The sequence below is a fragment of the Anser brachyrhynchus genome (genome assembly GCF_964034855.1).
Source record: "Anser brachyrhynchus genome assembly, chromosome: 10".
Taxonomy (NCBI): domain Eukaryota; kingdom Metazoa; phylum Chordata; class Aves; order Anseriformes; family Anatidae; genus Anser; species Anser brachyrhynchus.
In genome coordinates, this window is record NC_137705.1 from 24,392,937 (window position 1) to 24,406,406 (window position 13,470).

Genomic DNA, 13,470 nt, shown 5'->3' on the forward strand with positions numbered 1-13,470 from the left:
CAGGTTTCCACAGATAGCTTACAAAGGTAGCCAAACTATTATGTTTAACTTTGGGGATTTTAAAATACAGTTGGGATTTTCAAACATGCAAACAAACCAGCTCCTTTGTTACCTCTGAAGAGATTTATATTATTGTTACATGAGTTGTATTAGTTTGACCAACTGCAGTTTGGCTCTGCTTATTGGAAAACTGCATACACCTTGCTTCTTCTAATATTTTCTGACAAATAAATGGAGGCCATCCCGAAGAATAGATGCTTCCCCCTCATATTGGGGATAATTTCTGTAAACTGTAAAACATTTTTGTAGTTTCTGCTACCGCTATTGAAATCTAGTGACTCTTCTGAATTCTTCCAGACATCTGGTACCAAATATTTTCAGCCATTTCATAAATTTTACAGCTGTCATTAATAAAGAGGAGATATGCTTAGACATGGTTAGTATGAGCACATCTCTATGAGGAGATTCAGTCAGTATTTCTTCACTTAATTCAGGGTCCGTGATTTACAATACATACAATGATTCTGATATTCAAAATTTACCACATTTACAGAACTGGCATTAGATAAAACAGCTTGTAGATTTCATAATCTCGTGAAACTTCATTTGAGGAAATCAATGATTTTCCCATACAAATATGATTAGTTTCAAAGAGCTCAGTAGTCAGAGGGGTACAATCCAGTTATTCTCCTTTTGAAGATTTGAAGAAAAGCAGGTCATCAGGGGAAAATTAAAAATGCCAGGCTTCTAGCTTTACTAGTGAATAGTAAATTCATTTCAAAAGGCACTAGATTCAACCACAGACTGGAAAACCTTATGATCATGGATTTCAAGGTCTAAGAACTTATCTAAACTCATTTTAGTCATGGTTTTAGGCTGGATGAACATTCAGGTTCAGCTTCACTAAGCAAACTTACATTAGGTCATTTTTGCAGTGACCTTAGAAGTGTAATGTGTTAAAAAGAAATGAAAGTTTAAGGAAAGTGAAAATGATCACTGTCTCTGATCTTAACGATGTTCTCAGTTACTCAGTATAAAGGCCACGAGCATCCAAAGAGATGCACTTGTTTGATCTGAGTGGGTTTTTTTTGTATTTATTCACCCAGCTTCAGTGTATACCACCTCCAAAGTTTTAGGGGATCAAAGCTGCACTCTGTTACAGAATCACTGGGTATCCATTTTTATTAGAATGCATTGGGATCAATAACAACACCCTGGATGAACATGAACTGATTAAACTACGAAAAAGTCAAACACTGTTTCTGTCAGCAAGGTACTTTCTACATGCTAAGAGCAAATGAAGGAAATTGCTCTCTCTCCCGGACCATTCTGATTTTAGAAGTTTCAATTTCAGTGGTGTTCTCAGCCAGAATTCCTGTGTCAAGTGATAATACTGATGCAAATTTCTAAATACAAGATTAAAAATAATTTGTTTATATTAGTACACTCCCAAACTGACAATATGTAAATTCACTATTTTTGGAAGAAAGTTAACAGTAAGGCATAAATTGTGTTGTACAATTTATTGTAACGAAAACTGGACAACATCACAGTGTGCGCAGTCCAGCCATTCCAAGTACAAATTCCAATTATTACATTAGAGCTAAGACTTTATGACATTTCCTACAAATGCTAATTAGCTGGTAGGTTAGGGCCCTCAGTCATGTAGCACTTCATCAATCACAAAGCTTAAACTATTAAGATGGAAACTATAACACTCTACACCAAAAGTTGTGTTGCAATTCAAATTAGAATATTATATTGGACCCCTTTACATGTTATTCTTTTATAATAACCCCCACAAAAGAATTTCCACAAGTTGTTGTCCTAATATGATCCAGCTCTACATCCTCCATTCTGTTCTTGTCTCAACAGCTACTGTTTTCAACACAAATAAATGTGTGCACACGTATTTAAATATCTCCAAATTCCTAGAGGACAAAACACACCAGTTATAGCCACTGCATGAAAGAGAAAATGTGGGAGCAAAAATGGTTATGAAAGAATCAGCATCCAATTCAGCACTTTTGCCCCTCAATCTACACCTCAGCCATATTCATAGAACTTGTACTTTCTGGTAAGAAATACATAAAGAATTCTGAGGTCTGCCCCTTTGCACGCTAAACTGACAGATATGAGGTGTAAGACTAGCTTTGCCAGGTTAAACAAGGCTATTAAAACAGCATACCCAACTTTACTGGCACTAAAACGAAACAGTGGTGCCAAAGATTCTAAAAGAAAGAAATATTAAGTAGTATTGCACCTCTGACATTGACATAAGTTTATTATTACTCTATGCCAATCTACCTTGATCCAAATCCTCTAAATGCTTGCTGTTCCAGGGTTGGGCCTCCTTTAAGCCTACAAATTATACTAAATAGAGCGGTGTTTTTTTTAATTTGGTTACAAATTACACCAAAATCCCTGCATGGAAGGACAACGCATCATTAGCTCACCCATTACTTTTTCCTGCAACAAGTTGCCTTATGTATGTTCCCATGCCATCCTGTAGGACTCACAAGGGCTGGTTTCTTGCCAATGTTTTTGTTTCCTTCACATCTTAGTTAGGGAGCCTTCCTCAGAAGGCATCCTATCCTGTAAGTAAAACAGCTATCCAAAAAGAAGAAGAAACAATACCATCTTTGAGGAAAGCTTTCCTAGCTTGGGTTTGGTCTCCTTTGTATTTTTCACCATGGCAGATAACAGTAATGTATACAAGAGAAAAAATATAGAATTAAACAATGTATCTTTTTAAGTTACATATTTCTTCCTACTCAGTTTCAGGTTATTACTAACAGAAATAATGTTAAGCACTATATACAAATTATTCCTTCCTCAATGACTTGAATACAACCATTAAAATAAATATTATTTTAGGCTGAGTGAAACACTTCAGGCTGAGTGAAGAGAGATGTAGCCATCTATCCCGCATCAACAAATGAAGGCAGCAAAACAACTGGTTATTCACATGTTCTTAAGTCAAAAGTAAAAATACACAGGTAAAATTTGGCCCTGCATAGAAAAAAACAAATGGAGACATATTATAATATTACAAACTGAAGAACCTAATGCCCAGGAGGAACCTAAAAACTAGAAGCAATTCTTTTCACTTTCAAAAGGGCTTTCATGAGAGTAATGTATCAACTGTTACAATGACCTATTGGAAGGTATGTAAAGAAGTTACAATCCACTAGAGGGCCCAACTGTTTCAGCTCCTATAGTCTAGCGTAAAGTCTAGGATGGTCCACATTGCTTTCCACCCACTGCAATCTGCATCTATATGTGCTTTATGAGGACAGATTAATTTCTAAATGTTCCACACACAAATGTCTGGCTGCCATCATTTCAAGTGAAAACAGTAATGGAAGACGTGGCTAAAAGGTCAGAAGACAAGCAAAAATTGGAGAAATAGAAGAGTCACGTGTAATCCAGCAAGACGTAAAGGATTCTGAATGAGATTCATGTAAAGGATAAAGTGACTGCAATCAATATATAGTATATATTTTTCCAACAAAATATACTCTCATATATGGTTGTTATTGGAAAGATAACCTGTCAAGACTGGGAAGAAAAGAGGTACATCAGAGAACCTTATTCTTAAAACGCAGCATCCACTACTAGACTATTTGAATATCTGTGCAAAATGACCACAAAAATATTACAAAAGAATACTATAGCACTGGGACTTAATACTATACACACTCCAACATATTTTTGAAATAACATGACTGAATGAACAACCTGTCCATGGTCAAAAAGGAGCTATGCTCCTTTAGCCTTTGATAGAACATAAAGACTCTATGAGATATGAATGCCCTGGGTTGCATTAGTTCACATAGTGAGGGTGAACACATCTAGCATTCTTTAATATCAAGGCACTAATGCCTTGACATATCTAGGAAAGCTTGAAAACAGCAGAGAGAGACTCATAGAACATCTTCCCTTCTATATGCAAGCATTATGGTCCTGGGATGAACTTGTACCTACTGCCAAGAATGGTGGGACGCTCAAGAAGGATAACCACGAGAAATCATGATCTTAATAAGCACTGCCAAAATGGGATTGAATACCTAAGCGAATAGATTTTTACTTTTTTCAGCTTTATTTCAAAGCCTGATTTGCACTCGTGACATGCAGAATTTACTATTTTGTGTTTGTACACTAGACACATGAAAAATAAACAGTGAAAACATGCTTTACAGTTCCTTACTCTACATTTTTTATTTAAACAAGAGTGACTAGAGCAAGGCAATGCTTAGATCAATTTTTTCCTCTACTTAAATCACTTGCAAGTGAATTTATCCCCTAACATATTGGAAATAACGCACAAAAAAAACAATGGCCCAAAGCTGAAAATGTGACCTAAAGGTCATTTAAAAATATTTTTTCCAATATGGTATCATTTTCATATTTAAATAAAATGGTGTAATGATGACCTGATAATATTATTTTGGGGTATGCTAACACCTATATATTGTCATAATGTTATTAAAAATATTTCAGAGAAATTTACACGTAAGTACAACATAATGAATAATGTCAAAGTATGCAAATTAAATTTTTTTTTTGTAATCAATGATTCATTCTTCTATAAGCAAATGCACTATTTAGCCAATAGCAAATAAAATAAAATTGAACTTCCACAGCTCCCTGATGAAGCATATTTACCAGGATAAAAACCTCCGAAATATTCAGATGCCAATCCTAATCTTAAAGAATAATTTAGTGCTCTCATTTTGCACTTAGTTATTAGCAGGATTTATCACATGGTAGACCAGAGCTCACTAGGCTATAATGTGTTTAATCCAGGGTTTAGTGAGCAGAGATAGCATAACTTGAGTGTGATTATTTTCAATAAGAAGTCAGATGCAAAAGCAGCAAAACCATCTGTAAGCCCTAATAAAATAGCCATGGTGTGTTAAAAACAGAAAAAAGCACCCTGTTGCATATTACTGAGTCCATAGCCAAGACAGACAATGACTACAGCTCTGTGATAGATCATTATTCATCACACAATTTTGATCACTGAATCCAAATCCCTCCTCCTGATCTAAATACAAGACCAATTGTAAATTCTTGGTTTGATTAAAAAACACAAACCATAAGAAAAGATGCATTATTTTCTGCAAAATTCTGAAGTGATGTCCAAAATTAAACAGCATTCAGCACAACAAAAAAAAGGCTTAATATTTGCTATTTTTCATTATCATCAGCATTGCTAAAAATGCAAATATTCAGAGGGAGATTCCGGAACAAGATTAAATTGGATGGGTACCTAAGGCCTTCTCTGTTTCTGAAAAATAAGGACTTGGCTTTATTAAACTCATGTATTTAGCCAAACGCAGACAGAAGTACAGATAAAGAATGTGAACCCTAGGTGAGTCATGGAGGAAAACCACCATAACATTGTAGAATAATACATGTATCTATCATCATCATTGCTAATAAAGAAAAGTTTGGGTTACTCTCAGGCATGAACTACCTACATAGTAATAGACAATACGGAGTAGGCATTGTTTAATTGACTGAAAATGGCAGGAGGAAGTAGTAGTAAAATACATTTGATCCCAGGAACTATTTCTCCATTCATGCTCTCAAGTGCATCTGTACATAATAACGTGATGCACACAATACACTCAGTACCTACTTTCTAGCATACACGTTTTTGTGAGCCTAAGAAAAAGAATATGGTAAGTACTCTATGACTGTATGCAGAACCCATGCAGACCTACGTTCACAGGAAAGTTCAGCCCCCACAACTCCACCACCAAGTAGAAACTGTAATGATTAAATCCAACATCCCAAATAGAGTAAATGCAATTAGCTCAGTCTGTGGAAAACTAGAAATAAGACTAATAAGGTTGTCTGGAGAGAGCCTCCATTCTTAATGTCTATAGCTTATCGGGCATAGGAAAAGCAGAAAATTTACTTAATTTCAGTTTCCTTTTCCACTTCCTTCCCTCCCTCTCCACCAAAATGTCTTTAAAGAAAAATGCAGTATACTAATCTTTTAGTAGTCCCACACATTTTACTTGAATTATCTGGAAAGAGTAGTATTCAATGTTAGTAAGGATAACAGAATCCCTCACAGTGAGGAGTAGGTTTTGTCAGAATTGTTAGGACTTTCATTTAACTCCAAGAATTCTGTGCAAACTGCGGAACATAATATTTTTGTAATACAATTAAAATATAACACTGTAGAAACAATCCCATGGAAGATAATACATCTATATCATAGAACTATTATAGACATACTCCACGCTTTTTTAATATTTTAAAGGTAATATGCTCTAAGAAGTGCATTTCCTTTATATGTGTCTCAGAAATTTTACAACATATCCTTTCTTCAATGATCTTACCTTTTTTTGAAGGACATTAATTTTCCTTTCTTTTACTTCCAACATGTCTTTCATATCTCGAATCTCCCCAGCTAGGGTTCCTTTCTCTTCTGTGAGGTCTTGAAGTTGTTTTGTTTTCTTATTGAGAAACGTTTCTTTTTCTTCCAATCGTAACCGCAAGGCATCAACCTACAGTAAGTAAATGAAACGCATTTAGGTGTTAGTAAGGATGAACAACATATTTTATTTATTTTACTTACTTTTTGTGTCACCTAGGAAACTTTTTTTTTAAATGTAGATTTTCCACCTGTATCTCAGACCAAAGGGATACTTTTAGTTGTTAAAATGAAATTAAAAATGTTGTGGTTTAACCCGGCTGGCAGCTAAACACCACTCAGCCGTTCGCTCACCCTCCCCCCTCCCTCTCTGGGATGGGGGAGAGAAACGGGAAAGTGAAGCCGGTGAGTTGAGATAAAGACAGTTTATTAAGACAGGAAAATAATAATAACAATAATAATAATAATAGTGATAATGATAATAGTATTAATAATAATAATGTGTAAGAAACAAGTGATGCACAATGCAATTGCTCACCACCCGCTGACCGATGCCCAGCCTATCCCCGAGCAGCCGGCCCCCCCACCCCGGCCAGCCACCCCTATGTATTGTTTAGCATGACGTCAGATGGTATGGAATACCCCTTTGGCCAGTTTGGGTCAGCTGTCCTGGGTCTGTCCCCTCCCAGCTCCTGCTGCACCCCTAGCCTGCTCGCTGGCAGGACAGAGCAAGAAGCCGAAAAGTCCTTGGCCTGGTGTAAACACTGCTCTGCAGCAATTAAAACATCAGCATGTTATCAGCGCTCTTCTCATCCTAATCCAAAACATAGCACCCTACCAGCTACTATGAGGAGAATTAACTCTGCCCTAACTGGAACCAGGACAAAAAAATAAGGCAGCTTTAGCACCAAAGCATAAACAGAATAAAGTAGAAGAGTCAAAGCTTTAAACATGACACTAAGAGAGTCCAGTCTTGACATATGCATATATGACACACAAAAAAAAAATAAAAAATCTTGACCTATTAAATATATAATTCATTGAAAATAGCGCTCTGCATCTTCTTTTCAATTTAACTGTTAAAGCCATGAGGTGGCTCAATACTACAGTCAGTACACAGATTTGGACATATATCAGAAACAGAACTATTTAACAAAGAGACAGCAAATGGGTAAATGATAAGGCTTTTCACTTTTCTCCAGTGTATCTCTCATAAGTCTCTTAATAAATGGGTCTTATTGTACTTTTCTATAGTAAGCACAATTTTCTATTACATAAAACAATGAATATTTCAAAGATTTTCATACACAGAAGTGTCTTAATAGAGAACCTCACCTAACTGTTCTGCATTACATGACTGCTTTTTATCTGCCTTTAGAAACTCTACAAAGTTCCAAAAGAAAAAGAAAACTCGCAAGTTGAACAAGCATTTTAATGGCCCAGAAAGTACATGTAATATCCTTTGTTTTCTCATTTCCTGCTGTATAAATGCTCAAGGACGCAACTTTATAATTCTCTTAATGCAATTCCAACAGTTCTCAAATTGAGGTCAGGCAAATAGTTGCTGGTGTCTGGAAAAAATCCATAGATCACTTGATGCTGACTACTATTTGCATATAGTTGTTTCTATAAGCAGCTCTACTGCTAACAGCAATTAAAAAGCCTTGATAACTCATAAAAGCATTTAGAAATTAGGAATAAAAATAGTTGACTCTCCTCCACAACAAACAAGGGGGGGGGGGAAGCAGCAGCCACGTTCAGGGACAGTAGCATAATTATCAAAGAAAAAAAGCAAGGAATGGAGGAAAATCAACAGGACACCTGCTCAAGGAACTGGAAAAGGACAGGGCCAAAGCAGTAGGGATAAGGATCCAGGAGCACAAGAATGGAAATGACAAATAGGGGCCAAAACGAAGACAGGAAAGTTTAATTTTCCTCAAGTAAATTTAACAATCCTACTTCACAGATGCAAATCCCTTGTGCCTTTTTAGTAATGCCTTTCTACATAACCAATGCCTAGAGTAGTTATCATAGAGTACATTATAATCCCAAATGGAAAAATGTGCTATTTTGCACACTGTGAAGAGTAGAGGAAGTGGTCACTGTCAAGGTGCTCACTGGTACAATCTTTGAGAACATCTAACACATTAGTCCAAATATTAGCTCTCAAGTTTCAAGAAAGTTTCAAAGTCAGAGATTTTGTCACAGTTTCCTTAAGTTAAAATATCATAATGGAATTCCATGCCTGTAAAGCACATACTTGAATGCTTACAAAGATGCTATGGTGCAGTGAAAGCGAAACCACAAGGTGAAACTGCAGCAGAAAAGCAGAGCTAGAAAATGAAATTTTGTAAGTTTAAATGGTGCAGCTTTTTATATAGTAGAGAAGAATAAAATGAATAGAAGAATAAAATGAATAGAATAAAATGAATGAATCCTGTCTTAATTCAAGAATCTAAAGATCCAGACTTGAGCTGACAGTAGAATATAGGGGATCCAAAATATGATGCATGTAATCTATGCTGACCTTGATAATTAGTAAAATGGGAAGTTCTACATTTCACTGAAATGGAGAGACCACCTAATATTATTACTCAAAGAATTCTTTAGAAAGTATGTGCAAAGGCAAGCTAAATTACACTGACAAATAATACAGAATTGTAAACAAAAGAGAACCGAAATTAAACTGAACTGGAATATCTCCAAGTTATCGTGTTCCCCCTCCCCTGCCACTAGCATATTTTAGGCTAAACAAAGATACTGAAGCATATTTTAAGCTAAACTCACTAATGCCAAAGAATTACCTACCACCTAAATTCTACTATTAATACTTTTGATATAAAAGGCATTTTTGTAATGAAAAAGTAGACATCTCAATTCATTACACCTAAACAGTATGTTTAGGTTTAACTATTGGTACTGTAAGAGTTGCACCTTACATGCATTGGTCCCTTCAATGAGCACTTCAGCTAGATCATACCTGCTTGCACATACTGGTTCAAACAACACACCATAGAACACTGGGTGGGGAAACTTTGGAGGAAAAAAAAAATCATTATGTAAGAAGTTTTTAAAGACCAAGAGGTTTTTGTTGTTGCTGTTGTTTTATGTGATCCTCATTATTGAAAACTGTTTTGTAAATAAAATAATTAATACAAGAAAATACGGTATACCCAAGCAAGTTAGGATAATTTAGCAAATAATTGCACATGCAATCTGTTATCTTTAAACAGAACAACAAAACCAATCCATTCCTAGCATTAAGCACTCTGGATTCCATTTTGCATTCCTTGTGCAGCCTCTAACTCCCAAATTCAAGCCTAGGTTACAGAGACTTTATTCTTAGTGAAGTATTTCAGTTTTCCAGAAGGCTGGTTAACACATTGAAACTTCCAGTCCAGGAGAGGAGATACTAAAAATACTGTTATAGACCTACTTCCCTATTTGCACTTTGGCTCCACCCGGAGCGAGAAAGCCACAATGCAGCACAGAAAGCACAGAGGGGCAGCATGGGAATGGAGAACATTAGCAAGGTTTACAAGCCTTTAGCACAGCACCATCATTTTATGAAAAGTAGAGATAAAACTCTATAAAAACTAAGATAAAAACAGTGCAATCATTTGTCATTACAAAGACAGATCTCCTTGAACAGAGGCCATTTGTCTGATACTGTTTTCATCTACAGCACTGAAACCAGGAGGTGTTCACATTAAGTAGATCCATACAGGCTTGTTTTGGCTGCCAGGTACACCATTGAGAAGTTTGGACTGAAAATATATGATGTGGCAGTCTAAAATAATTCACCATCTAGCCAGAGCTGCAGGAAGTAAGGCAAGTGCGAAATTTTAGATTCACTAATCCAAATTTCAAACATACAGATGTCAAAAAATAAAGAATTAGGGTTTAAAATTTACATTACCTAAAAATTCACAAAGTTTATTCATAGTAAAAAGCTAGATGGAAGTAACCAAAGGGATATAAGTGTTAGTCTTGCATCTTTAAGTTGTACAGTTAGAACCGTTCAAGTCACATGCAGTAAGCGCTATTTTTTCTAGTTAATCAAGATGCCTCAGGGGAGCCAGGAGAGGTTCAGGTTGGAAATTAGGAGAAATTTCTTCTCAGAAGGAGTAGTCAGGCATTGGAATGGGTTGCCCACAGAGGTAGTGGTGTCACCGTCCCTGGGGGTGTTTAAGGAAAGTTTGGACCTGGTGCTAAGGGACATAGTTTAGTGGGGGACATTGGTAGTAGGATGATGGTTGGACAAGATGATCTTGGAGGTCTTTTCCAACCTTAATGATTATATGATTCTATGAACAGAATATATTTAAGTACAAAATAATCAACAGATATCTGATTTATTTTTATTTATATTCTGAGTTTTCTAATGCTAAATTTCTTCTGCGCAGAAGTCTTTGCAACGCCACTTTAAAACTTGGTTTGGGACTAATTTAGATGATCTATTGGATCTTGAAATGCATGTTCTTCCTGCTCTTAAAATGGCTCATTGCTTTTCTATACACTGGGAAAAAAAGAAAAAAGAAAAAAAAGATTTATACTCTACTGGATTTAGTTTATTTTTATAATAGGGTCTTGCAGTTAGTAAGCAGTGTGCAGTATTAGATTCAAACATAATTCTTTGACTATGAAAAATGGTTGTAGCAGCTAACAGTGAAAGACCTCATTTGAAACTCTTTTTTTTTTTTTTTGAAATATTTAATCACTTATTTGCTGCATGTCTTTAAGCAATCCTGTAAGTCAAATCACAAAAATCTCACTTGCACCTTTAAGCTGCAGCTCAGAAGCTCAGCCTAGCATTGCAGCAGGAGCTCCAGAAGAGGAGGAAACACTGCAGGTTTCATTTGCCAACTGCCACTAAGCATCAGTTTTATACTTTAATTTAAAGGTTGTTGAAGGTGATTAGAACCACTGGTAAACAAAGCACTGACACTGTTTCCCTGGGGAGTGGGATAACACAGTAGCTTGCACCCATGCAAGATATAGTTCTGTTCTGCATGCCTGAATGGCACTTCCCAAGCCAAAAGCCTTTTCCTCTGTGTGCATCCATTCCCCACTCTGAGGGCTCAGCAGACAGTTCTTGCTGCTCTTCACACATTTATTCACAACACGTCCTGTCACAACTGCTCAGTAAATTAAACTCAGAAATCAGGATTTTAGCTATCAAAACATGAGAGACCCACAAGGAGGGGTGAGAGGATAAAAAAGCAGATGGCTCTGAAGCCCATGTCGAAAACCTGCTTATGGGAAAGGGGAGCAGAGCCCCATCCACTCCAGTTCCTCAGGCCCGATTCTGCCTTACACAGCTGGTAATTAAACAGCACATGACTGGACCTTCCTGCATTTCCTTTCACCACTAGGCAGCTCGTAACATGACTGAAGTTATTTCTATTCCCTAAACAGAAGTGAATTCAACCCTGAGGGAGGAGAGAAGGTGCTTGGTGGTTTTCCTTACTAGCAAACAGAAATGTATACGGGACTCCGCAATCTCCATCTTTTCTTTCCCTGGTTAGCCTTCTGGCCAGCCACACAAAAACCTTTAGGTTAGCACATGGGTTGTGCCACAGAGGATCAGGCACCTAGTGCTTCAGTGTTGTCTGGACCAAAGCTAAACACAGAAATGGACTGTTTTCACATTAACACCATAAACAGATTACTTCACACACATTTATGTAAGTAGTTTACACCTCTGATCAATTCTTCCAGGTCAATAACATTATTTAAAAAAAATCTGAATGAATTAAAATGAATAAATACTCATGTCTTTAAGGTAAATTGAACTCTTCCATAAGGAGTTGCTCAGACTTAAGATTTGCATACATGCAGATGTAAGAGGTAAAATCCTGCCTAGAACCCCAATTTTCACAAGAGATTGTTGTTACTATAAAGCAATGACAGTTTTCATTTAATAATTCATTCCTAGCCTTGGTAGCTTCAAATAAAACTGCATTCACACACCTTTGGTTGCACCAAGGAAAACATTCTAAAAGAGCTGAAACAAAGACTCTCGATCCCAGAAACCCCCCTTCAAACAGGAACAGTGCAAGTGCTGGGAAGGAAAGAGTATGGAGTGAGCAACCACAGCCCAAGGTGGAAGATCCTCCACTTCAGTCCCAGCATTTCCTGCTCCCACTCCTATCTCTGGCAGCTGAGAGCTTCTGGCCGCTGCAGAAGCACTGTTCACCATGATGTCATCTCCAAGCCACAGAAAAATGCAATGTCATACTTGGAAGATTGTCTTATTTCCCAGCCCTTTCCAAATGAATCACAGATCAGAAAATGCTCAATCTTCTGTTCCAGCTGGAGTTTGAGTTCCAAAGAATTAGGAGAAAATTCCTTCCTAAAGGAATTTCTCCCACCTGGTGAAACAAATGTTTCTCAGATATGATGAGAGGCTACTGACCTGGGTTGTTGACACAGCATTTCACGTTTCAGTCTGGATCACAGAGATTCAGACTCATCTTTTGTAAACCATACATTTTCCTACTTTTTTGCTGTTGTTTTTAAGACTGTATCCTATTTGATGCTCCCTCTTTTCCACTCTTTCAAAAAATATTTGTTGAATATTTTTTGTTGAGAGTTGAAAAAATATTTCATCTCTCTCCCAGCCAAAAACTACCAAAAGCCAAGTCCACACAAGAGCTCAAATTAAAACCTCTTACGGCTGGACTTCATAATCTTAGAGGTCTTTTCCAACCCAAATGATTCTATGATTCTAACATCAGAAAAGGAGAATATTCTGCTCACAGCACGGTTTTCTACCTGTGTCATCCTTTTCTCCTTGAAAGTACAGGGTACAGCACTATCTCCGGTCTGTCTTCCCAGAAGCTACTTGTTGTAGAGCTAATATTAGATTGTGGCCTGACACCAGTGTTGGGAAGAAAAAAAAAATATCTGCCAAGTACAACTATACTTTCTTAGTCACCATCAACCAGCGGTCAGACATCTTGAAACTGATACAGCAGAACACCAACCCAAAAAGGCCACCTACACAATGAAGCCCAGGTATTTTGATAGAATAGGTATAACTTCTCCCAAACTAGCACACACAGTGAGGAGCC

At 36.9% G+C, this 13,470-nt stretch overlaps 1 protein-coding gene across 31 annotated transcripts in view; it reads right to left on the reverse strand.

Annotated features, from left to right (window-relative positions):
* Positions 1 to 13,470, reverse strand: part of ERC2 (ELKS/RAB6-interacting/CAST family member 2) — a 522,744-nt gene that overhangs the window by 341,739 nt on the left and 167,535 nt on the right. For all 31 annotated transcript variants that reach the window (XR_013955471.1, XR_013955472.1, XR_013955473.1 and 28 more), the window contains one exon: positions 6,360 to 6,527. Coding sequence is in view for 25 of the 31 variants with exons in the window: in XM_080605891.1 (XP_080462017.1) it covers positions 6,360 to 6,527 (168 nt within the window). In the remaining 6 variants the exon portion in view is untranslated. The remainder of the gene's footprint in view (positions 1 to 6,359; positions 6,528 to 13,470) is intronic.